Raw genomic sequence first — 25009 nt, 5'->3', positions numbered from 1 at the left:
CTGATTTTGACTAGTTCATCACGGGCAAGTCACACTATCCCCGTGTGCCTCCATTTTCTCCTCTATAAAAACATGGTGGTTAGGCCTGATCAATGGTTCTGGATAAAGAAAGAGAGAGCATACATATTTCTGAAAAAGCTCACCAGAGCTCCTTGACCAGGTGAGAATTACTGGATTACATAGTCTCTAAATCTTTTTTCATCCCTGAAAATCTTTTTATTTTATGATTTTGTGAAATCAGTGAACTTGGTGACTAAGGACCTTATTTTTAACTTTGCATTAGCCATTCTCAAGTTTTGTGGCCCTGACAAGTCACTTCTCCTCTCTGGGCCTTCTTATTTTTATGTTTAAAATGAAAATGGCTTTCTAAATATCAAATATGGCAAAGAACTTATTGTAGTGAGATAGATAACTCTGGTTACATATTTTATGTGACTGCATTCAGCTTCCTTAAGAATTATGGAGGATAAAAAACTAAGGTCCACATTGTTAAACTTATTTCTAATTTTTAATGGGAAAGGTAAATTCTTGAGCATATATTGGGATGCTAGCTTTGTGTAGTATTTGCTCCCAACTTGAAATGCAAAAACCTAAGACTTCTATATGTTTTCTTAGGCTGTGGTTTTTCTTTGTTATTTACAGTCTGTTGTAAGAAAGCTTCAAGGGATATAGGGCATTAGAGCACCACATCTCTAACTAGCTGGAGCATAATACATGATTTGAGTCCCCAATATTTTCTAACAGTAAGGTTTGTTTATTAAAGAAACCCCATGCTGTGACTGAATCAGTCTAATAGAAGCCAAGTTTGAACTTGAACATTCAAATGTATGCCCATATATCTTGGGCATATATCATACATAATGATGTGGGGTCTAGACATCTTTCTGGGATTGTTTATGTCTGTTATGGATTCCCCTCATTATCCATGCTGTTTGAGGGAGACCCCATGGATTCAGCTAGTTTATTGCACACTTTCTATATTTTAAGACTAACTCAGAGTTTCAAGTGGCACATATGTTCCAACTTGGAAGATTATTTTCTCACTTTCCTTTTTTATGATGATGATTAAGGAAAAATAAAGTAAGATTTTAGGGATTGGTGACATGTTTGAGAGTGACTAACCATAATCCTTTTGGCCATGTTTCAAATATAGCTTTTTATAATCTTTATTTTATTATGCTACTCTTCCTAAAAATTTTTGACAAGTTTGAGTTATAGCATCTGTTTTCCTATTTTTAAAACCATATTGTATACCATCTGTTGTTTCATTATCGTTGATTATAACTTTTAGGATTTAGGAAAGATAGACAAAAATTTTAATATTTATTTGTACAGTTCATGTATAGACAGTATACTCAATGCTAGAATTAAATAAGTTATCCTAAAGAATAGATTTTAGATATGGAACAATTTTATTTCTGTTCCTATTATTAATTTGGAGCAAGAACTCCATGGCTTGGCTAGCAGCTTTCATTGTTATTGTTGTTGTTAAAACGTCCCCCTTGACATTTATTTTATAAAATTGGGTGTCTCTGTGCATGACTCCTTAATTAAAAAAAAAAAAAAAGTACTGTTCATATTCTTTAAAAGTGCAAAGCTTTTTTTTTAAATCAAGTGAAATAAATCAAATCACATTATAAGAATTTGCAATAAATATTGAAAAAGGGTGGATTGTCATTAGAATTTATCATTATGGGTATTTTTTTGAGGAGGTGATATAGCACTTGCTATAAATATTCATCATGTTCTTAAATCTAGAGATATTCAGTGATTAGGTGATTTTATGCCTGTTTATGCTGAAAGGAACAAAAGAAACTTTAAAAACTGAAAGCATAAACATAATTGAACCACCCACTTAAAAGAGAAATTGGAATAGATGTTTTCCAGGGGAGAACATGCTTTCTGTGTAAAAAGGGCTAGTGTAACAAGAAGTCATCTATTCTTGATTTCTTTAGACAGCTAGAGCTTTGTGCCTTGTCTAGTTTCTGCGTTTTAAGAGCTTGTTCTGTGTAGCAGAAATAATACAATAAATGGGTTTAACCACATTTGTCTCAGCTAGACAGTCTGCTTTGTCAGAGATTGCTGGTACAACATAAACAAATTATGTGTTTGTAGTGCTTTTCAATGAAAGCCTATCTAACAGAGCTGAGATTGTGTTTCAGCAGCTGTAGATTTAATCTCCTACCTGTCAGTTAAAACAGGCATTTCCTGAGCCAGATAAGGACTGGTTGTAGAAGAGGGAAGTAGTCACAGCTGGACAAAGACCTATTGTTATTGGCTGATAATTTCCATGTAGATTCAACTCCTTATTCTACCATGGAAACTACAATCATAGTGTGGTTTTAAAGGAGCTAACCTGACCTTTTTTATTGTTAGATTAAGAAGAGTTAAAGAGAAATCTGGGCTTTGTGTCATTCATATTTGGGAGTTGTCACGTGGAACTAAAAATAACTGTCTATAGCTTAGGTCATCATGATTCTAGATCATTGTGGATGTGATAAATAGGATTTCGGAAATGCCTGTTCACAAATTTGTAATTACATTTTTAGGAATTTACTTGTAGCGCACACTAAAGTCAAAAATTAAATCTGTGGATAGATACTTTATGTGACGCACATATCATGGGACATGTCTTTTTCTTTTTTTCTATTTTTTTATTTGGGGGGGTTCCCAGTCTCTCTTTGTTTCACATAATTACCCATAGAAATTTATAAAGTTAAGTTGAATTGTCTCAAAATTGGTTGAGTTGGTTTGTAGAAAATATCTATCTCTACCTTTGTATAAGTTATTATAATATTATTTTGAGTCCCATGTCTCCGAAGTCATGAACAGTTAATGGTAGGGCACATTGATAGGTCAGTCTGTCCTTGAACTTATATGAACTTGGTCAGCAGCCTAAATCCACAACTTTTCAATTTTCAGTTTAAATTCCAATTTAAAGCAGTTCATGAGTTCTCAAATTAAAAAAATATATATATGCATCTTAATTTAATTAAATTTTTTGTAATTAATTTTTCCAGCGTTACTTAGAAATGATTGACATACATCACTGTATAAGTTTAAGACATACAGCATGATGGTTTGATTTACACATATTGCAAAGTAGTTGCCACAGTAGGTTCAACTAACATCCATCTTCTCACATAGATAAAAAAAGAAGAAAAGAATAAAGAAAAAAAGTTATTTTCTCTTTGTGATGAGAGCTCTTAGGGTTTATTCTCTCAAAACCTTTCCTATATATTATACAACAGTGTTAGCTGTAGTCACCCTGTACATTACACCCGTAGTAGTTATCTTATAACTGAAAGTTTTATGTTTTGACCACCTTCCTCCAGTTCCCCTGTTCCCCTAGACCCATCTCTAACCACAAGTCTGAGCTCTTTTTCTGAGTTTAAATTTTTGTTTTGTCTTGTTTCATTTTTTAGTTTCCACATATGAGATCATATTTGTCTTTCTTTTCTCTGTCTGACTTATTGCGCTTAGCGTAATACCTTCAGGGTCCATACATATTGTCGCAAATGGTAGAATTCCCGTCTTTTTTTTTTTTTTAAGGCTGAATAATATTCCATATTATGTATATACCACAACTTCTTTATCCATTCATTCATTAGTGGACACTTAAGTTGTTTCCATGGCTTGGTTACTATAAATAATGCTGCTGTGAACATGGGGTGCAGATATATTTCCAAGTTAGTGCTTTCATTCCCTTTGGATATATTTTCAGAAATGGAATTGCCAAATCAGAAGGGCATTCTATTTTTAATTTTTTGAGAATCTTCCATACTGGTTTTCATAGTGGTTGTACCAATTTAAATTCACGCTAACAGTGCACAAAGGTTTCCTTTTCTCCACATCCACATCAACATTTGTTATCTCTTGTCTTTTTTATAATGGCCATTCTAATAGGCATAAGGTGATATCTCATTGTGGTTTTAATTTGCATTTCCCTAATGACTAGTAATATTGAGCATCTTTTCATGCACCTGTTGGCTTTTCAAATATCTTCTTTGGAGAAATGTCTATTCAGGTATTTTGTCCATTTTTTGATTGGGTTTTGGGTTTTTTGTTTTGTTTTGTTTTCTATTGTTTGTGTGAGTTCTTTATGTATTTTGGATATTGACCCCTTATCAGATTTATGGTTTCCAAATATGTTTTCCAATCCCACAGGTTGTCTTTTCTTTTTGTTAGTGGTTTCTTTTGCTGTGCAAAAGCTTTTTAGTTTGGTGTAGTCCCACTTCTTTATTTTTTATTTTATTGCCTATGCTTTAGGTGTCATATCCAAAAACTCATTACCAAGACCCATGGCAAGGAGTTTTACTCCTAAGTTTTCTTCTAGGAGTTTCATGGTTTCAGGTCTTACATTTAAGTCTTTAATCCATTTCAAGCTAATTTTTGTGAGTGGTGAACGATATGGGTCCAGTTTTGTTCTTTTACATCAAAATATCCAGTTATACCATCACCATATATTGAAGAGACTGTCTTTGCTCCATTGATTATTTTTGGCTCCCTTGTCACATATTAGTTGATTGTATATGGTTAAGTTTATTTCTACACTATCAGTTCTGTTCCCTTGGTCTGTATGTCTGTTTTTATGCCAGTACCATACTCTTTTGAGGACCATGGCTTTATAGTATACCTTGAAATTAGGAAGTGTAGTACCTTCTGCTTTGTTCTTTCTCAGGATTCCATTGGGCTTTGGGGTCTTTTGTGGTCCTGTGTACATGTTAAGAGTGTTTTTTTCTACTTCTGTTAAAAAATTCCATTGAAATCTTGATAGGGATTGCATTGAATCTATAGATGGCTGTAGGTAGTATTGACATTTTAACAATATTAATTCTTTCAATCATAAACATGGGATAACTTTCCATTTATTTGTGTCTTTGATTCCTTTCATCAATACCTTGTATTTTTCAGTGGAGACCTTTTACCTCCTTAGTTAAATTTATTCCTAACTAATTTGTAGGTCTTGATGCTATTGTGATATAATTAACTTTTTAATTAAAGTTTTTATTGCAATTTCTATTTTGCAAGGAGCTTTTCTTTGCAAAATATTTGTAAGGTAAGTATCACACTGAGGTTTGGAGTTTACATTTGTTGAAGCATGAGGGACTGAGTGAGCAGTTATCAGGTAAAAATTGTGGATATAAAAGACAGCACTGCTTTTCTGAAAATTCCACAATATCCTTTCTTGCTTACTTCCTCCCTCCTTCTCTTTCTTCTCTTCTATCTTTACTCTTTTATATTTCTTTTCATATTTTTCTTTTCATTCCTCTCATGTCTTTTTTCATTTCATTTCTCTTTTTTTTTTCTTTTCTCTTTTCTTAACATCTTGTAATTAGGACAAACCTATCTAATGCTACCTTTATTTCTTTGGTGGTATAGAAGATTGGCTAAAATTTTAAATCTAAGACATACAGTGCTCTTCTTTCTTCTTTATTTGCTTACCATTAAGAAATGTCATCAAGGGCTATGTGTAATACTGTGTTTTAAATGGAGCAAATTAAAAATTAATACATTAAAATAGAAGATAAAGGAATATTATAATTTCTCAGTAGGATTGCTTACTTTAAGAATGTTGGAAAATTCAATGTATTTATTTTCCACTTTGAATCCTGGTTATTTTTTTTTATTATTATTACTGACCTGAATGGACCAGCATATCATCCCATTTCTTTTTGGGCCTGGGTTTCTATTCCTTTCCAGATAAAAAGAAATTTAAGATACAGCATCAATTATGAACTGTTATATTTTTATATAATTGCTTATGTGTATGTATACAAACATACATATACACATTCATTTGTATGTTGTCTGTCTTCCCTCGTAGATAATGGTAGGGGATTTTGTGTACTCCTATTTCTCTGGTGCCTAGAATAGTGGAAAATTGAAATGAAAACCATTAAAAAATTCAATACAGTATATGCAGGGTAAAGTTTGACAGAGGGAAAGAAATTCATGCTTGGAGGATTTTCATGGAGGAGTTGAATTTGAGCTGAACTGGGGGAAGGCAAAGAGGAGAGGAAAGATCGTTCTATATGTAAGTGAGAAGAAATGGCTTGAGCAAAGACTTAGAAGCTGTAGAAATCAAGACAGGAAAGATGGTAAAGGTAGTAGGAAACAACCTTGAGAGGTACATTAAGAACATCTTGTAGGGTGATTTCAATGCCAGACTAGGCTAGGGAGTTTGGACGTTACCTTTTTTAATAGACACATTTCTTTATTGTATCGAAGTTATTTAATATGAACATAGTACTAAATCAAAATACAAAAATAAAGAAAATGTCTCTTTTTAAATCAACATGGTAGCTTATCCTTACATCATCTTCAGTGTTGACACACTTGTGCATTTAGCTGGGGTGGCAGGTGTAGAAGTGTGTGTAAATGTGTATGTATTAGTAGAAGTGCAGATGCTGAGGGCCGGGCAGGAGCTGTAGGTTACATTCCAAAGTGACATTAAAGTTGCATGTATTAGAGTATGATAAAGAGTGAAAACCTGCAGGTTATTTCATGTGGTATAGTTATTATTTATGTTTTTACTCAGTATCCATTTCTTTATAACGATCCCCTTACTTTACCTCTCTGGCCCCCACCCCAATTACATTATCAGGCACCATTTCTCATTGATACTTTTTTTTTTAAGATTTTTAAATTTATTTATGAGAGAGAGGGAGAGAATGTAAGCGAGACAGTGAGAGAGAGTATGAAAAGGGGGAGGGGCAGAGGGAGAAGCAGATGCGCCGCTGATCAGGGAGCCCAACCCAGGGCTCCATCCTAGGACCCTGGGATCATGACTGAGCCGAAGGCAGACGCTTAACCAACTGAGGCATCCAGGTGCCCCTCTCATTGATACTTCTAGGGAAGGTCAGCTTGCCATGGCTGAGTCCCAGCTGTCATTAGCTTCGACATCTCATTTATGTTCTGTTCAGAGTTCACTGCAGATGAAACTGCTTCTATTCTCCATGATAGCTGATGCTTAAATATTTTTCTGTCATTCATTCTATATTGTGTAACCAGTCCACTGTGATATAACAAACAAATTTTTTATTATTATTCTGGAAAACTGTATTCTTGGCTCTTCTGGTGAGAAGAGCTTATCATCTCTGTCAGTAAGGATTGCAATTGATGATGATGAAATCATTAAAGAAGCTTAGAGCCCTCTCTATACTATAGAAAAGTTTCAAGAGATGTACTAGGAGAGCTCGGTCATTAAAAAATATTTTCAAATGAATGAATAAAGTCAATGTTTGTATTCTCACACCAACTTCAGAATCTGACCATGGCATGCCAAAAGAAAAGATTGCTGTGATGAAGTATGTTTGGAACAGATGCATATTTCCGTTGCTTCGATTTGAGGATTGCAAATGATAAAAGGACATTGAATTGATTCAGAAGATTAAAAAATGAGAATTCTGTGGCTTAGTTTTTAAATAACAGAGAATGAAAATTCTTTAATGTGTTTATATTACAAATATTTGTTGAGTCCCTACTCTGTGCAAGAGAGGGACTTTTACTAAACCCTGGGGAGATACAAAGTCCCTGCCTTTAAGTTGTGCATAATTTTAACAAGACTTGTAGTCTAAGATGTAAACCTGCATTTCTGGAGGAGGAATTTAATAATTGAACTCTGGTCATTGCTAACAGAATAAGCTTGTGTAAAATGCTTCAGGGGTAAAAGCCAGCTTGCCTTCATTACAGGTCAAAAGTTTATGAAAGGTTTATATCTGAATTTGATTGTTACAAAGAAAGGAATGCTGCATTCTTCACAATGTTCCCATATTTATATGGCATTTATACAAAATTTGAAAAAAATTAATTTCCATCTTGGCCAAACATTTTGATCATTGTGTATTTAATGGGGTTTCCATTTGAGAACAACAATCATTAGTCTCTAATATGTTTCATACTCCTGTGGAAATAAGACAGGGTGGAGAAGAAGCATTCATCTTCACTAGTCTTTGGAAATATCTAAAGTAATTGAATAGCTCAGTCTTCTGTGATGGCCTGGTGACCACTAACTGTGACTATTTGCATAATAGTCAACTCTTCACTTCTGTAGTGATAACTGTTTGTATCTGATTAAAATTAAGACTGTTTTAGTTCTCTTGACTTTTCCAGAAGTTGCAAAAATTGAGATTTGCTGTTCTGCTTTAACCAAACAAATGCACACATGGGGATAACAATATGCTGAGTTTATGCAGATTTTACAGCACGAATCTGAATAAAATACCCACTAATAGATCCTTAAGGAGTAATAAACACACATGAATTTTCCTTAGTTGCACTTTAAAGTGATTTTAACATACTACTAGACCTTAACAATAATATTTAATTGACAAGATTATGCATTTGTATGGATTGAAAAGGTGGTAGATATCTAATTCCAAATGAATCATAAATTTTACTTTTGCATAACATGTTTTATTAATTTCTCTATGGCCAGGATATTCTACTTCCCTCCTGGTGAGAGTTTCTTAAAACATAGTAAGATAATTTAAACACATTTAATTAACATTTATCATCCATTTTATAAAGTAATCTGACTTTTGTCCTCATAAATAGTCTCAAAATGTTTCTAGGTTATAGGCCATAGGAAGACCATGAAAAGATACCTAATGGAATTTTTGTTGTAATTTAGTTTTCTTTTTAAGCATACCTTTCCTTTCTCTGTTGACCCTATTGCAAAGTAAGCTGACAAACCGGATGATTTATACTGCTATATAAGTGAAAACAAACCTAACACCACTACCTGATAAAATAAGGCTATAGACTTCTCTATGGTATCTTTATATTCCCAGTGCCTACCTAGCATACCATCAGATAGTGCTAGGTGCTCAGTAAGTGGCTGCCGAATAGCTGATTGAGGACAGACTCTGTTGACTTCCTTTATGAAGTAGCATGTTTCTTAGGAGTGTAAGAGGTCATCTTGTACATGTGGAGCTCTTTATTTCAGAGAGTGAGGGGACAGATAAGTAAAAGATGCTAGGAATTATGATTACGTTAGTGCTGAATCCATGTTCTTTTCTTTGAAAATTCAATATTTAAACAGAAAATGTACAAATGAGTGAAACGTAAAATAATGACATTTGACTACTGATGATCCTGGTAGATTAATGAGATATTTGCCCATTTTAGAAAATGCAAATTGAGTGGGTGTGTAAGTAGGCTGAGAATATAAAAAGAGGTGTTAATGCAGAGGACAAGATTGACTCTTTCAGGGCTATTAACATTTCTCCCTGAATATGTACCTAAACAAGATTTTTACAACGTGGTCTATTGACCTGATAGATAGGAGTCTTTGTGCTTGTCCTCTAAATGATCGTTTCTGTCCTGTGTAACCACGGAAGAGACCTGGAAAACGCTAGACTATGATGTGGATTTAAACAACTATCTTAAAGACCAACCTAGTAAAAGAATGCTTTGTTTGCATGTCTTACTCTTGGTAGTGAGGGTGGGGACATAGTGAAGCTGGGGGCAAGATACGTCTTTTCTATTTCTCCTGTGAATATTTTAGATATTTTATTACATATATTTAACAGTGTAAATGAATAAAGACAAGTCAAATACTGAAGTTATTTTCTGTTTTTTCCTTAAATTAACCTCTTATTAAAGTATAATATACATAGAGAAAAGCATGTATCATAAGTGTAAAGTTAGCTCTTCATTAAGGTTTAAACTAAAACGTAAGACTTTGAAAGAATAATGCCTGCGTTTTTAAAAGGATGTCTTGGAACTATAATATCTTGAATTTGTTCTACCTTTCCAGGGTTTTTCTTGGCCCTTAGTGAGGATTTTGAAAAGAGTGGTGGCAGTAGTATGCAAAGTTCTTGGAAGCAATTGCACTATAGTAAAGATGAATGTTAACAATGGTAACAAGGTGTTTTGTGTACTATCCGTGGGACCTGAGAGAGAGAGACAGAGATGTGAGGGGGGAAGGGACAGAATATTTTGCCATCAACAAACAAACAAATAAACAAAAGCAAAGCAGGACTTCAGGATGCAGCCACATTTTTTTCAATGTATATCCACTGGAAGTTGGTGGGAAACATCTGGGAAGATGGGACTCTTGTGTTCTCAAATACTCTTTCTCGTCCCAGAATTGTTCCTGATGAAAGTTGATTTTTTTCTCCTGCTGGAGCTAGATTGTCTACAAGCAAAGATTTGCTAGCCTCTGTTAGCTGTAGCAGCCAGAGATTTGCTAAATAAGAAAATGAAAAGCAAACAGGGTGATATCAAGATTTATTTTAAGTCACTTTATTATTATTATCTTTCATAATAATAAAAGTAATTGTTTGCATTCACCTACTTATGGATGGGTATACCATTAACTACTCTGTGGATATTGGTGCTCAGAAAACAGGTTGTTAGGTCTTACTTAGGTGGTTCTCTCATTGATCAGTTGACACGAAACGCCTACTGTATCCTCAGCCTTGTGATAAGAGCAGTGGAGCATGTAGAAATATAAATGTCACAGGCCATTCAGGACACTCAATTTATTTGGTGAGAGATGATTATGAATAAGCAGTAGACCATATACAATATAAGGCTCCTTTGTGTACTTCCAACCAAGAGAAGTTCAATATGCTGACTACTGCGTCACGCTTTCTAAGGCAGGGCAAACCATATTCAATATTTTAGACAGGTTGTAGGCAAAAATGGTTGGAAAAGGGTTTGTGTTAAGGCATGAATTCAGCCTATCAATGAGATCCTTTCCCTCCTCACTCTCCAGAATTAACTGAGATCCATGTACAGTTCGGCGTGTACTTTCTGGCACTAAGAAGACACCTCCCTGACCTTGAGGTTTTTCATGCAAGGTTTCTGGGTCCTTTATTTCTTTCACTCTATAGATACTGAGGCTTGTACAGTGGTAACACTTCATACCAATGACTCAGCTATTCTTTGCAATAAAGAACAGGGCCTTTAGGAAATCCCCTCCATGTCCCCCTCTCCCTCTCCAATTGCTCTTTCTTACGCCGCGTTTTCTATCTCTGTCTCTCTTTCTCTGTCATCATTTACAAACATTGGAAACATTCCTTCCAACAGATTAAAGAAGCTTTCTTCAATTAAACCACATAAGGAACGATTTACTAGAAATAAGCATTAAAATGATCTTCACTTGCTCACTGTTTTTAACTCAGTAATAGACATTAATATGGTCATGATTTTCAATACAAATATGTATTTCCCATCATCAAAAAAGTTAAATAATCTTCATGAAAGAGAAAATGAGTCCCCCTGAGTGTCACTCTGTTTGCATATTAGCGCATAGCCAGGTCTCTGCCAAGTTGCTCTCTGACTGACTGCTGCAGATGCTCTTTCTCAAGTATTCTGAGTCATATCTTTAGTACAAGTCTTCAGGGACAAACAATAGCACCTGTTCCTCACAAGATATCAGGCCAGTTAGCCCATTCATGTATCTTTAATGAAGCTCTGGGGCAGATGGCAAAAAATGGCATCATCAACAACTTAGCACAGAGAAAACAAAGGGGATAAGTGTTGATGCAACAATGCTGTTTTACGAATAGGAAGAGACAGAACCTAAGTGTTTCACGCGCATCTGCTGCTGTCTCGATTGTCTGAAAGATGCGTGGAACACCGAGCAATTAAAATTTCTGGGCATGTAGCCTGTTTGATCAAGAATGTGTTCCCCACTTTCTCCAAAAGGGCAACACTTTGGCCAGGGATTGTGGAAGTTTAAAATTGGTGGACAAGTGTGCTTTGGCACCCGCGGTTCGTTTCTTTCATGACGCACTGACTAAGCTTCACCTATGATGGAGTTTCTGGTTTCTCGTCCCCAGCCTGTTACTGCTGACTTGCAAAGCAGTTAAAATAATGCAGCTTCATGCTCAGGGATGTATTTTTGGCCACATCAAATTTTCCTCTTTGTATTAACCACATCAGTTTTACCTATGGAATAATGAAAAGATCTTTTGAATTTGTGCTAAGGGAAAGCTACGCTTTCAAGAAAAGAAGATGCTATTTGAAATTTTGATAACTTCTGGGAAAAGACATGTGGAGACTGGTCATTCTTTGATGGAATGAGGGGAATTCTATTAGTTTTTATTCTTTAGTAAAGTATTTTTGGAAGTTGTTGTTTCCAGTGTGACTGCCTTCCCTGGCATGTCATCAAATGGGAGAACAGGATGATGGGAAGGAAGGGGAAAGGCAGACTTACATTCTCCAGAGCAGGGTGGGGCTTTTCTGTATAATCACAATTCTTTGTTTGCCTTAAGCCGTGACACTCAATGCAGCAAACTTAATTCACAACTTTAACAGGAGAAAAATATTTTAGATGCTTGTGTGGTTCTTGTGTGGCTACCAAGCCCTCTTTCCTCACCTCTCCTCCCTTCCTTGTCTTTGCTTTCCATTTCTGTCCCACCTCCAATCAATAATTTTCTAGTAAGTACAATAAATGGAAATCTATGAAAGGGGGAAATCGTTGCTTTAATACATGCTTGCTTCTCGTATTATTTGCACTGGGCCATACTGGTCAGCTTTCTGTAAAAGGTGGTAGTTGAAAGTATTCATAGACCTCCATTACCCTTGTGAGTTTTGAAGACATATAATTCCTTTAAAATAATATCACACTGGGGAAATCTGAATAAGGTGGTTGGATTTTATCAATGTCAGGACCCCGGTTGTGATTATCATACTACAGTTTTTCAAGTTATTGCCGCTGGGGGGAGAAGACTCATGGGATCTCTCTGTATTATTTATTACAAATGCATGTGAATTTACAATTATCTTTATCAAACTTCCAGTCAATTGTTATTACAAAGAATTATATTCCTTATCTCATTATGGTCTGTTTAACAAAAGATGACTTGATGGTTAATACGGTATAGTACTTGAAAGTATAGACTCCGAGTCTGACAAACCTGGACTTGAATCCTGGCTCCACCACTTTTTAGTTGGCTGAGTTACTGAGCCTCTCATGATTTTGTCCTCATTAAATGAATGACGAGAATAATAGTAAATACCTCATAGAGTTTTGAGGATTACATGAGATAGATTACGTAAATCACTTTCTCAGTGCTTGATATATAGGAAATACTGGAGAATATTAGCAGCTGTGATGAAGAGGATGATTATCTTTACCATCATCATCACTGCTATCACTTCTGCAATTAGACTTACAAGAGGAGCGCTTCATCATCTTCTCTTGGCCTAGATTCTATTTGCTACTGGGTATCTCGGCTTGTCTCTAATAAGGGGCATTTTGATTTTTCATATCATTGTTTTACTTAAAATAAGTTAAGGGCAATTTTATCAATCAGAGCTGAATGATCATTGCTAATGACTGTATTATAATAAGTTACTGAAATTAATGACAATAGATGTGATCAAATTTTTCTGGGTACAAACTAAGAGAGAAGAAACAACAAACTGAAACTGAGCAACGTACTATCTGTACTCCAACAATACACATCTGAAATAGAAAATCATTTTTGGTTGCAGACCTCCAGATTTTCTCTACCCAAAGAGCATACACATGTGTTTTTCGTTTTCTCTCATGGAAGCCCATGCAATGTAGCAGAAAAAGCACTGGTCAGGGTGATGGGCCGTTCTGGATTCCAGATCCAGCCCTGTCATAGGCACTGTGATCTCAGGCCATGTCTTTTAGCTTCTCTAGCCCCCTGTTTCCCTATGTGTAAACTGAGAGGTTTGAATTGGATTAGTGATTCTCAGAGAGTGGTCCCTGGACCAGCAGCACCAGCTTTACCTGGGTACTTGGCAGGAAAGTACCCTCTCCGACCCCACCTAGATCTACTGGTTTAGAGGCTCTGAGGGTAGGGCTGGCCAGTCTTTGTTTTAACAAGCCCTGTGGCTGAACTGGATACACACTAAAGTTTGAGAATCACTGCCCTGGATTTAATTTTAGTCTAAATATTAGATTGATAGACCCAGTTCCCAGAGTTTCTGATTCATAGATCTGGGGTAGAGCCTGATAATTTGCTTTTATGACATTCTCAGGCATTGCTGATGTTACTGGTCAGGTACCACACTTTGAAAACTACAAGGCTAGATCAACTCTAAGCTCTGTTCCAAACTCTGATTCTATCATCGCTTTGCTTTCGCAATGTCTTCTGTCCCCCTTCTTATTTACTTTATCCCTCAATTTATTGAAACTGCCTCTGAATTAATAGTTAGCATTGAAAGTTTCTAACATATCCTACTTTGTAGAGGGTGATGGATGGAAAGGAACTTCCTATTAACTTATGTTAATAGGAAACACCTACAGCTCTTTGGCATTGAAGGTGACCTTAGATGGTTTACTTAGTTATCTCATGTACATAGCTAGTTACAAAAGAAATATCTTCAGACACCAAACTTCAAGAATCAAGTCTGATGCTTAATTGCCATTGATCCCTTTATGTTGTCTCATGATCTGAAGAGCTCGGGCATCAGTGTAGAAGTAAAATTATGTTTTCTTCCTAAGATGCTGTGTAATGAATAACAGCAAATTTCCCAAATTCCATCTTCACGTGATCCTTGTAATCCCACCCCTTCTTTTTCATGGTTTTCTAGATGCTTGCGGTGGGATAATGCTCTCTGAGGGCTAGTGTCTGCTAAGAACATGACAAGCCTCTGCCTGTCAAACTGAATTATTTAGTTGGTTCATGTTTTCTTTTTTGAAGTAGAGTTATGGGCAAGAGCCACTATTTCTTGTTTTTTTCTTTTCAATAATTTGATAATTTTCTAGAACTGAATATGCAAACTATTGTAAGAAAAAAGCAAGGCTCTAACATTTCCCAAGCGCCTATTTTGTGCCAGTCACTGTGCCACAAGTGTTACTTTTTGGTCTATTTAATCCTCACAGTAACCACGTAAGGAAGTATCATTAGCTTTTCATGAAGAAATAGACGCAGACTTCGGAAAGGTTAAGTAACCGTTCTCGATCACACAGCCAAGGAAATGGCCGTATAAAGAGTTAAGCTCCGAGTTGTTTGACAGCAAAGCCTTTGTAGGCATAGTAGATTCTGAACAAATGTGTGGTGAACGAATGAATGAAGGAATGACTACATCATATTATCTTCCTAATGCTGAGCTTGAAAAAAATCGGAATTATAAAGTTGAAAAGGCTCTATAGTCAGGTTTTTACTTATGCTTAGCCTCTAAAGTGTCTCTACCGTATGGGTATACAGCCTTTACTCGGCCACCTCTAGGGAAATGACACACATGGCCTCTTTAATCGGAGTGATTGTTGAATAACTCATTTTTAGAAAATTCTTCTTTACATTAAGCTTCCCTTAAAATCTCTTTCTTCTGAGTCTTGTTCCACCCTTTTTAACTGCTCAGACTTAATCTACTTCTTTTGCCATATGAAGATAACCTTGTATCTTCTCTCTCCCAAGCTTAACAGCCTCCAGTTTTTCAGCTACTTCTCAAGATCCATAGCATGTAAGAATAACTTCATAAGTGTTCGTTAAAAAGAAGGAAAGAATAAATAAATACGATGCCTAGACTTCTCACTTTCTTGTTCCCCTTTAGAGCATAAAGCATCTGTGCTGTTCTAGGTGCATGCTAGGAACCATATTTCTAGAAGTAAATGAAATGATTTCCTTTGATGTACTCTTGCACTGAACAACAGTCACCTACAAAAAAGACTTTTATTTTCTGACATAGAACAGTGCCCTCATCTTTGACATCTCAGGTTTGCATCAGGTCACAGCAAGCTGGAGTTGAACAGCAAACCAAGTGCTTTTCTTCAGGGTTAAAGGCAAGACCTGGGCACGAGGGGATCAGCTTCAACTTACGCAGGCTGAGTTTGTACTCCAACGTACAGAACTCGGGCTTACCTCAGCTAAAATGGTAGAAATAGCTGCCCAAAGCTAGTTTCTTTCACGCCCCACTGGCAAGGTAGTAATTGCACAAAGACCTTTTTATTATAAGTTGATTTTCCTGAGAAATGAATTCAGAAAAATACTGTAAAGTGTTTATTTTTTGCTTGCCCTTTATTAACCCACATCTTAGGGCTTTCCCTAGAGAAAAACTGTTGGTAAATGAAACCTCTTAGACCCACACGGAAGCATTTTTGCACCATGTCCCTGGCTGTGGAGGGAACAGGGACAGGACAAGGCAAGCTGGCGCTATTTAAACAGGGTCATCGGCCAGTATACGGAATTTTGCCTGAAGAGATCTAAGAATTTAAACAGGGGAAGGGCTGGGGGTTGGTAGAATTATTGGTAAATGTTTGTCTCTTTGGTAAAAATTATTGGTAAATGTTAAACAAGATATAATGCAGCTTTTTTCTTTTTTTATATGAGTAAAGAGCCCAAAGACCCAGTTTGAACTTAAAGATCACTTCTGTTAGGACATTCTAGTTTTGATCTTTAAATAACAAAAGTCCTGTAGTTCGGCCTATAAAATCATGCACTAAAAGCCTGGACAAAACCTTCCTGTGATGCTCTCCTGGAATCAGAGTATGCACAGAGCATGCATAGAGTAAAAAAGAGAGCTAGGAAATTAAAATGTGATTTCACAGGCATGATTTTGTCATCGCTTTTATTTTCTTTATATGGAATACAAATACTGATATAGAGTGAAGATTTTTTATTTTGCATTTTTGTGCTCTTTGATACATTTATTGAGGTCAAATGAAATTTGATATAGTAGGATTTATTATGAAATGCTCTCTGAATACAACTCCATAATTACTGAGCTACATGGAAGTGCATAAAGCTGTAAAACTGCTAAGCCAGACAAGCAATTTATATGTTACATCGAGGTGTGTATGGCAAAGAATATTAGTTTAATTGGGAGCCAAGATGTAGTAGCCTTAAATCTGAAGAGCTGTATGTTTAACATAATATGGTAAGGCTCTGAAATAAGATACCTAGACTGGGGAGATACCGCTTTTGGAATATATAACAATTAGATATTATTTTCTGACCAAGGGTACTAAATACTGCTTTCCCAATAAAGGGCAGAATGCAAAGCACGAAAGGACAAAACCTTTCAACATTGCATGGTGTAAGAAGCAAACTTACTTCTTCCAGTTGTTTTGTTAAAAAAAAAAAAGAAGGAAAAAGGAAAAGAGTCGAGATAAAAGAAAACCATTCACCACACTTTGGTGGAAGCAGGGATGAGGCAAATTCACAAGGAGATTGTGTCCTTGTAGTGCTAATGGGATCTAAGAACAGGGACTTGGTAACTTTTGCCTGCGTTTTCTCAGGGAGCAGATTTGGAATGAAGTCAGAAGTGGGTGGCTGTTTGGGTACCAGCACAGCAGCAGGAGTGAAAAACAAATACTTCTTGGCATACATTTGCTCTCTGTCTGATCATAGGCTCTCTTCTGTTTAGCAGGTTCAGGGTCACATGCCTCCGCTCATGATCCCAATTTTTCCACATGACCAGCGGACCCTGGCAGCAGCTGCTGCCGCCCAGCAGGGCTTCCTCTTCCCCCCTGGAATAACATACAAACCAGGTAAGTAGAGAGGAATTTAACATTCTTTTGGAAATGCTAAGATCCCCATGTTTTTGCTTAGTAGTCACAACAAACACGGGAGCCTACAAAGGAACTATGAATAAAACGATCATAAAAGCTGATTTTCCCGTAAATTTAGAATTGGGAAGTTAATTGGGAAGGGGGCACGTTCACAAACTCATTGGTTGCTAAAAACTTTTGCTTTCTCTTTTTCCACTTGGTTTGTTCTGAATTCGCAGACAGAATGCTACTTTCCCTGGGGACCACAAATTTTTGTCCCCTCTCTCTCATACCTTTACTGCAAATAATTGTCTTTGGTTAAAGACCCTTCCCTCCTCCTCCTGGGAGCTTTCATGCTCTGGGACAGTGGTCACATACACTATAAAATGTTACTGTTGTTTGTTGTCTGATTTCTCCTGGAAGAAAAGTTAAAACGGGACTGATTTAATTAGCTCACTGCTAATAGGTAAGATTCCTTTTGATTTGAGTTTAAATAATGAAGCATTCAGTAGTATTTTCTCATTCATCTTTGAACTTCAGAAACAGGTCACATAACCTTGCAGTGAAATATGTTTTGAGATGATTTAGCAAATGTTAGGATTTTTCTTTATTCCTCTGAGTTTACTGGACTCCTGGGGAATTCAATTAGGGACATAATGGTTTGAAGCTTCTTACAGAGCCTCCTTGTAAACAGGGCTTTAAATGTTTAAAGATATGTTGCCAAAGGAATCCAATGTAAGAAGATAGTCAAGTAAATAAAGTCAACCTTAATTTCATTTGTGCATTCTTTGTAAGTGACCTCAGCTCAGAAGTAGTGACCTTGTTCTACTCATTAATAATTTCCGTGTCAAGTTCTTTTTAACATATTAACCTGATTATATTAACCACCAAATCTGAGTGCAACAAATCTGAGTGCAGCGGTTTCTTTGGGCAGAGGGTTTATAAAGTGAACACAGGCATTTTAATGTGCTTAAAGTAATAATAAAATCTAAATCACTTTACTGAAATCCTCAGTAAGGAAGCTTACTAAGTAGCATAAAAACAAACCTAGGTGAGTTTTAACATCTATCTTAATTGCTTATTGCTATTGATTACTCTTTTGCATTTTGTGGATTACCACCTTCCTTGTGAGGAAAGGTAGGTTGCCTGTCAGAACTCATGTGTTTCAGGGAATAGAGATGTTAAGGAATCGGCTCATTTTAATAACTGACTTTGAAAATTCCTCAGATACAAATTAGACCTGGTTTTACCAAAGATTTTGGGATACCTGAATGAAAGAAAATTTTATCGTTTAAACTTTTCTAGAGTGGGATTTTTTAGAGCAAGGTATATTCCCTATGAAATTGATATCCATATTAAGGGCAGGAGTATATTTTGTCAGAGACTGTGTTTCTGTCAGTGCAGTGGTTCGGGCCTTCCCTGATCTCCCTAAGTAGTTCTGAACTATTTCTCCATCTTGACTTCCTTTGGAACATTGATGTAAGCTAAATTTACTGGTTTACCCTGAATCTGAGTTGTCATCCCTATACCAGTCTTAGAAACCTTTTCGTCTATAGAAACCCTTACTTTAATTTCAGTGCTTCTAAATTTAAAATGCTCCACATTTAAAAATCGGGTATGAGCCTTATTTCTACTGGACATAACATTGATACAGTTCACATGTTACTAACCTAATTTTGTCAAAACAATAATGCCATTTTTCATGGGGCAATGTATTGTTATATAGTTAATGAATTTGGATGACTTTTTAAAAATTCTTCTCACACAGCATCAATGAGACTAGTAAGTAACTAAGAAGAATACGGAGATTGGGAAAGTGTTGCGCAGAACTGTTATCTCCATCGAAAAACATGTGAGCAGCATACAGTAGCATTCAGGGGTACCGGAATTGTGTTTGATTATGGTGGTTAAAACCTGTTGGTTGGGGCGCCTGGGTGGCACAGCGGTTAAGCGTCTGCCTTTGGCTCAGGGCATGATCCCGGCGTTATGGGATCGAGCCCCGCATCAGGCTCCTCCGCTATGAGCCTGCTTCTTCCTCTCCCACGCCCCCTGCTTGTGTTCCCTCTCTCGTTAGCTGTCTCTATCTCTGTCGAATGAATAAATAAAATCTTTAAAAACAAAAAACAAAAACCTGTTGGTTAAGGCATGACCTGGATTTGGGCACATAGGACAATTTTTAATCACAAGCAAGGCTGATAAAGTATTTTCTGGTGACCTCTAAGTTATGTCAGAGGATTTTATTAACCAGAGCTCTAAATTCTCTAATATTTTGGCTGATCTGGGTTTTATTGTATATACAAATTATATTTAAAAGGATTAAAATTATTTGTTTTTATGCAATTAGTAGAGAAGTACATACTCGGGCGACTTAATCTATGCAGTGTTTTGTCCTTCACATGAACTGGGGGAGTAGAATTGTGTTGGACTAGAATCGGACTGGGAAAACTTTTTGCTCCAAACTGAGCTATGATAATTTCACTTGAAATACATGTGAAACAATGATTAAATTTTTAGAAGAGAGTTCTGTCACATATAAAAGATGTGAAATGGTAGCATAACTTTATATTTTGATCCCCTAGACAAGAGGATGAGCAATTACTATCTTGGTCTTTATAAATTAGAAAATAAATGCCTCTCTTTTTGCTCTTTTTCACCTTCCCATAACCTGAAACAATTCCATAGTGTTTGTGCCTTCAGCTGATTGAATAATTGTCTTGATTTCTAGAAAGCAAACGGGCTATCTGAGGGTGATGTTCACTGTTTCTGAATCCATTATTAGGATAGTCTAAACAAATATACTTAGGGCTATGGACCTTCTTCCCTTCAGATAATTTTAAACATTGCTCTGGGCATATCAGAGTCCCGGTGTGCCATAAACACAAAACAAGTCCTCCCACTTTGGTGGGTTGCTGAGAAGCCATGTGGCCTACAGGGGTTGTGCAGTTTCTGTGGGAATATCTATCAGATTAATATCCGTAGACATAGCTTTATTGAGTTTTAATCCTTAATTTTTTTTTATTTTTTATTTATTTATTTTTTACTGGTTCTGTAATTAGACACCTCATTCTAGAAAAAATTCATCAGGGCCCAGAACATACACGACAGAATTTGGTTACTTTGCTCTTTCACATCATGAAACAGAGATGCAGCAATCTGGGGCAATATAAATGTGTTTAAGCAAATATATTTGAGAAAATTAAAAGATTAAGCCTCTTTCATAGCTGGAAATGTGTATGTCAGACAGGATTGAATCGGCTATAAAATAAAAATAATGGATAGCATCTTTCGCATGCCAGGGATGGTGAGGCTGACCCATGGACTTTGTGTAGTTCGGATTTTTAAAATAATTGCTGCTGGAGCAGCCCCCTTGGCTTCCTAGGAGACTCTGGGAATAGGATCTCTGCCTGCTCCTGGCTTTCCACCCAGTCATTATTATAATATAATAGCTAAAGCCCCCTGAATAGGCTGCTTTGTGCCAAACACTGTGCTAAATATTTTACGTGGATTCTTTTATTTAATTCTTACTTGAACATGTCCTTTAGCCTTGCTGAGCCTCACATTTTTGTCATCTAAGAAATATGTCCACTGCTCCGCGTGGGTGTGAAGATTAAATTTGTTACAATGTATGTAAGTTCTTTGAAAATTCTAAGGCACTAGGTTTGTGGGTAAAGTCTGACCATGAAACTAAGTAAATTTAACAATATTAAACTACATCCTTATCCATTAGAATTGTCCCAAAACTGAGCATTGGACTGAGATATATTATCCCTCTGCCTGATGACCAAAAACAATTTTATAAGTATACCTAGTGCTTCTTTTAGAAAAAATTCTGGTGAAGTATACATAGCATAATATTTAATATTTGAACCATTTATAAAGGTATAATTCAGTGACATTAATACATTTACAATGTTGTGTAAGCTTCACCACTATCTATACCCAAAACATTTAATCATCTACAATGGAAACTTTGTGTCCATTAAATGATAACTCTCCCTATCCCCTAGTAACCTCTAGTCTACTGTCTTCCTCTGTGAATTTGCCTATTCTAGACACTTCTTATAAGTGAAATCATACAATATTTGTTTTTCTATGTCTGGCTTATTTCACTAAGCATAATGTTTTCAAGGTCCATCCATATTGCAATATATTATCAAAAGTTCATTCTTTTTTATGGCTATGTCTCTATATGTGTGTGTGTGTGTCGTGTGTGTGAGTCTATATATATATTATATATATGGATAGATAGATAGTTTGTTTACCCATTCATCTGTTGATGGACACTTGGGTTGTTTCCACATTTTGGACACTGTGAATATTGCTGCTGTGAACATTGATATACAAATGTCTGAGTCCTTGCTTTCAATTCTTTTGGATATTTATGTAGGAGCAGAAATCTTGGGTCGTATGGTAGTTGTGTTTAACTTTCTGAGAAACTGCCAAACTGTTTTCCACAGAGGCTTGCCTTTTATACTGCCACCAACAATGCAAGAGTTCCAATCTCTTCACATCCTCACCAGCACTTGCTATTTTCCAACTTTTACCAAAAAATTATAGCCATCCTAGTATATGTGAACTAGTATCTCGTTGCGGTTTTGATTTTCATTTTCCTAATGATTAATTTTGAGCATCTTTTCATGTGCATATTGGAAATTTGTATATCTTTCTTGGAGAAAGTACTTTGCTTAGTTTTTAAAAAAATTTTTTTTTAAGACTTTATTTATTTATTCGACAGAGACAGAGACAGCCAACGAGAGAGGGAACACAAGCAGGGGGAGTGGGAGAGGAAGAAGCAGGCTCATAGTGAAGGAGCCTGATGTGGGGCTCAATCCCATAACGCCAGGATCACGCCCTGAGCCGAAGGCAGACGCTTAACCGCTGTGCCACCCAGGCGCCCCATTTTTTTTTTAAATTTTTATGTTCAGTTTTAATTAAGCTATTTGGTTTTTGTTATTGAGTTTCAGGAGTTCTTTATATATTTTAGATATTAATCCCTTATCAGACATATGATTTGCAAATATTTCCTTCTATTCTTAGGTTGCCTTTTCACTTACTTGATAGTATCTTTTGATGCACGAAAGTTTTTAATTCTGAAGCATGCCAGTGTATCTTTTTTTTTTTCTTTTGGCCTGTGCTTTTGCTATCGTATCCATGAGATTTCTGCCAAATACAAAGATTTACTCCTGTGTTTTCTTTTTAGAGTTTTATAGTGTTAGTACTTAAGTTTAGGTCATTGATCCATTTGAGTTAATTTTTATATGTTATTTAAAGTAGGAGTTCAACTTCATTCTTTTGCATACACATATCCAGTTTTCCCAGCACCATTTGTTGAAAAGATATTCTTTCCTCATTGAATATTCTTGGCTCCCTTGCCAAAAATCAATTTACCATATATGCAAGGGCTTATTTCTGGGCCCTTTATTCTGTTGCATTGGTCTGTTTATCTGTTCTTAATGCCAGTACCATACTGTTTTAATTACTGTAACTTTGTAGTAAATTTTGACATTAGGAATTATGAGTCTTCAAACTTTATTCTTTTTCAAGATTGTTTTGGCTATTGGGGTCCCTTGCAATTCCATATAAGTTTGATGATTGGGTTTTCCACTTCTGTGATAAAGATTTTTGGAATCTTGATAGATATTTCACTGAGTCTATGGATTGCTTTGGATAGTATTGACATCTTAACAATATTAAGTCTTCCAGTTGATGAACATTTTCATTTATTTAGGTCTTTTAAAATTTTTTTCAACGATGTTATATTAGTTTTCAGTGTACAAGCCTTTCGCCCCTTTGGTTAGATTTTATTCCTAAGTATTTAATTATTTTAGATACCATTATAAATAGAAATGCTTTCTTAGTTTTCTTTGGGATTGTTCATTGCTGGTATATAGAAAAACAAATGATTTGTGTGTGTTAATTTTACAAGATTGCCAACTTTTGCTAAATTTCTTTATTAGCTCTAGTAGCTTTCTTGTGGATTCTTTGGAATTTTCTGTGTGTAGGATCATGTGATATGCAAATAGAGATAGTTTTACCTCTTGCTTACCAATTTTGATGCCTTTTGCCCTCCCTCTCTTTACTTTTCTCTCTCTCTCTCTCTCCCTCCCTCCCTCCCTCTTTCTTTCTTTTTCTCTTTCTCTCTCTCCATCCCTTTCTGTCTCTTCCCTTCCTTCCTCCCTCTCTGTCTTTCTCTTCTCTTCTCTTCTCTTCTCTTCTCTTCTCTTCTCTTCTCTTCTTTCTTGTCTAATAGTGCTGTCTTGAACTTACAGTATAATGTTGTATAGCTGCAGTGAAAGCAAGGCATCATTACCTCATTCCTGATCATAGAGGGAAAGCTTTCCAGTCTTTTACCATTGAGTGTGATGTTAACTATGGATTTTTCATAAATATCCTTTATCGTGTTGAGGAACTTTCCCTCTATTCCTAAATTTCTAACAGTTTTTATCCTGAAGGTGTTGGATTTTGTCAAATGCCTTTTCTGCATCAATTGAGATGATTATGTGATTTTCTTCCCCTTTGCTCTATTAATGTGATGTATTACATTGATCTTTTTGTGTGTGTTGAACCACCTTTGCTTTCCTGGGATAAATCCTGCTTTGTCATGGTGAATAATTCTTTTAATATGCTGTTGGATTCAATATGCTAATATTTTGTTGAAGGGTTTTACATCTATATTCATAAAAGATGTTGATCTGTAATTTTCTTTCCTGTGATGTCTTTATCTGACTTTGCTATCAAGGTAATGTTGGTCTCATTATTTTATAGTTAGGAAGTGTTTCTTTTCCTATTATTTTGAAAGCTTTGGGAAGAATCAGTGTTAATTTTTCTTTTTAAAAATTTATTTGTTTTTATTTATTTTTATTTTATTAGAGACGGGGGAGGGAGAGAATCTTAGTCAGGCTCTACACCCAGGGTGGAGCCTGATGTGGGGCTCGATCTCACAACCTTGAGATCATGACCTGAGTTGGAATCAAGAGTCAAACGCTTAACTGACTGAGTCACCCAAATGCCCCTAGTGTTAATTTTTCTTAAGTGTTCAGAAGAATTTACTGGTGAAGCCGTCTGGTCCACAACTTTTCTTTGTTGAGAAGTTTTATTTACTGATCCAACCTCTTTACTTGTTATAGGTCTGCTGAAATTTTCTATTTCTTCTTGAGTTGTTTTAGGTAATTTGTGTGTTTTAAGAAATGTGTCCATTTCTTCTAGATTGTGTAATTTTTTTGTATAAAACTGTTACCCAGTGCTTCTTTTGAATTCCTTTATTTCAGTTAGCATTTACTGAGTACCATTCATTTGCATATATATGTTGGGGGTGTACACATGTGTGTATATGTATAGGTAATTTTTTTATATATTTGTATGTATATATATATATATATATATATATTCTCATTTAATTTCTTGACAACTTAAGATATAGGTGGCATTATATCTATTTTGTTAAAAGAAAAAAAAGATACAAATAGTAAATAAGTTGATTAAATTTTCCAAGCTTTCCCATCTAGAAATTAGTGGAGATAGAATTCAGACTGAAGTTCTCTGATTTGATATTTTATACCCTTGCAGACATGGTTTAAGTGTGTA

The 25009-nt window shown here is 35.8% G+C and overlaps 1 protein-coding gene across 50 annotated transcripts in view; it reads left to right on the top strand.

The window, feature by feature from the left end:
* SOX6 (SRY-box transcription factor 6) overlaps nt 1-25009 on the top strand; it is a 586648-nt gene that overhangs the window by 435398 nt on the left and 126241 nt on the right. For 43 of the 50 annotated variants that reach the window (XM_087855313.1, XM_087855321.1, XM_087855326.1 and 40 more), the window contains one exon: nt 17302-17425. In XM_087855313.1, the coding sequence (XP_087711439.1) occupies nt 17302-17425 (124 nt within the window). The remainder of the gene's footprint in view (nt 1-17301; nt 17426-25009) is intronic. The other 7 variants (XM_045796552.2, XM_045796563.2, XM_045796560.2 and 4 more) reach the window with 1 other exon arrangement.

Source organism: Ursus americanus, chromosome 24 (assembly GCF_024610735.1).
Source record: "Ursus americanus isolate L20-20 chromosome 24, mUrsAme1.1.p, whole genome shotgun sequence".
Lineage (NCBI taxonomy): Eukaryota > Metazoa > Chordata > Mammalia > Carnivora > Ursidae > Ursus > Ursus americanus.
This window is presented reverse-complemented; position numbering and strand designations above follow the sequence as displayed.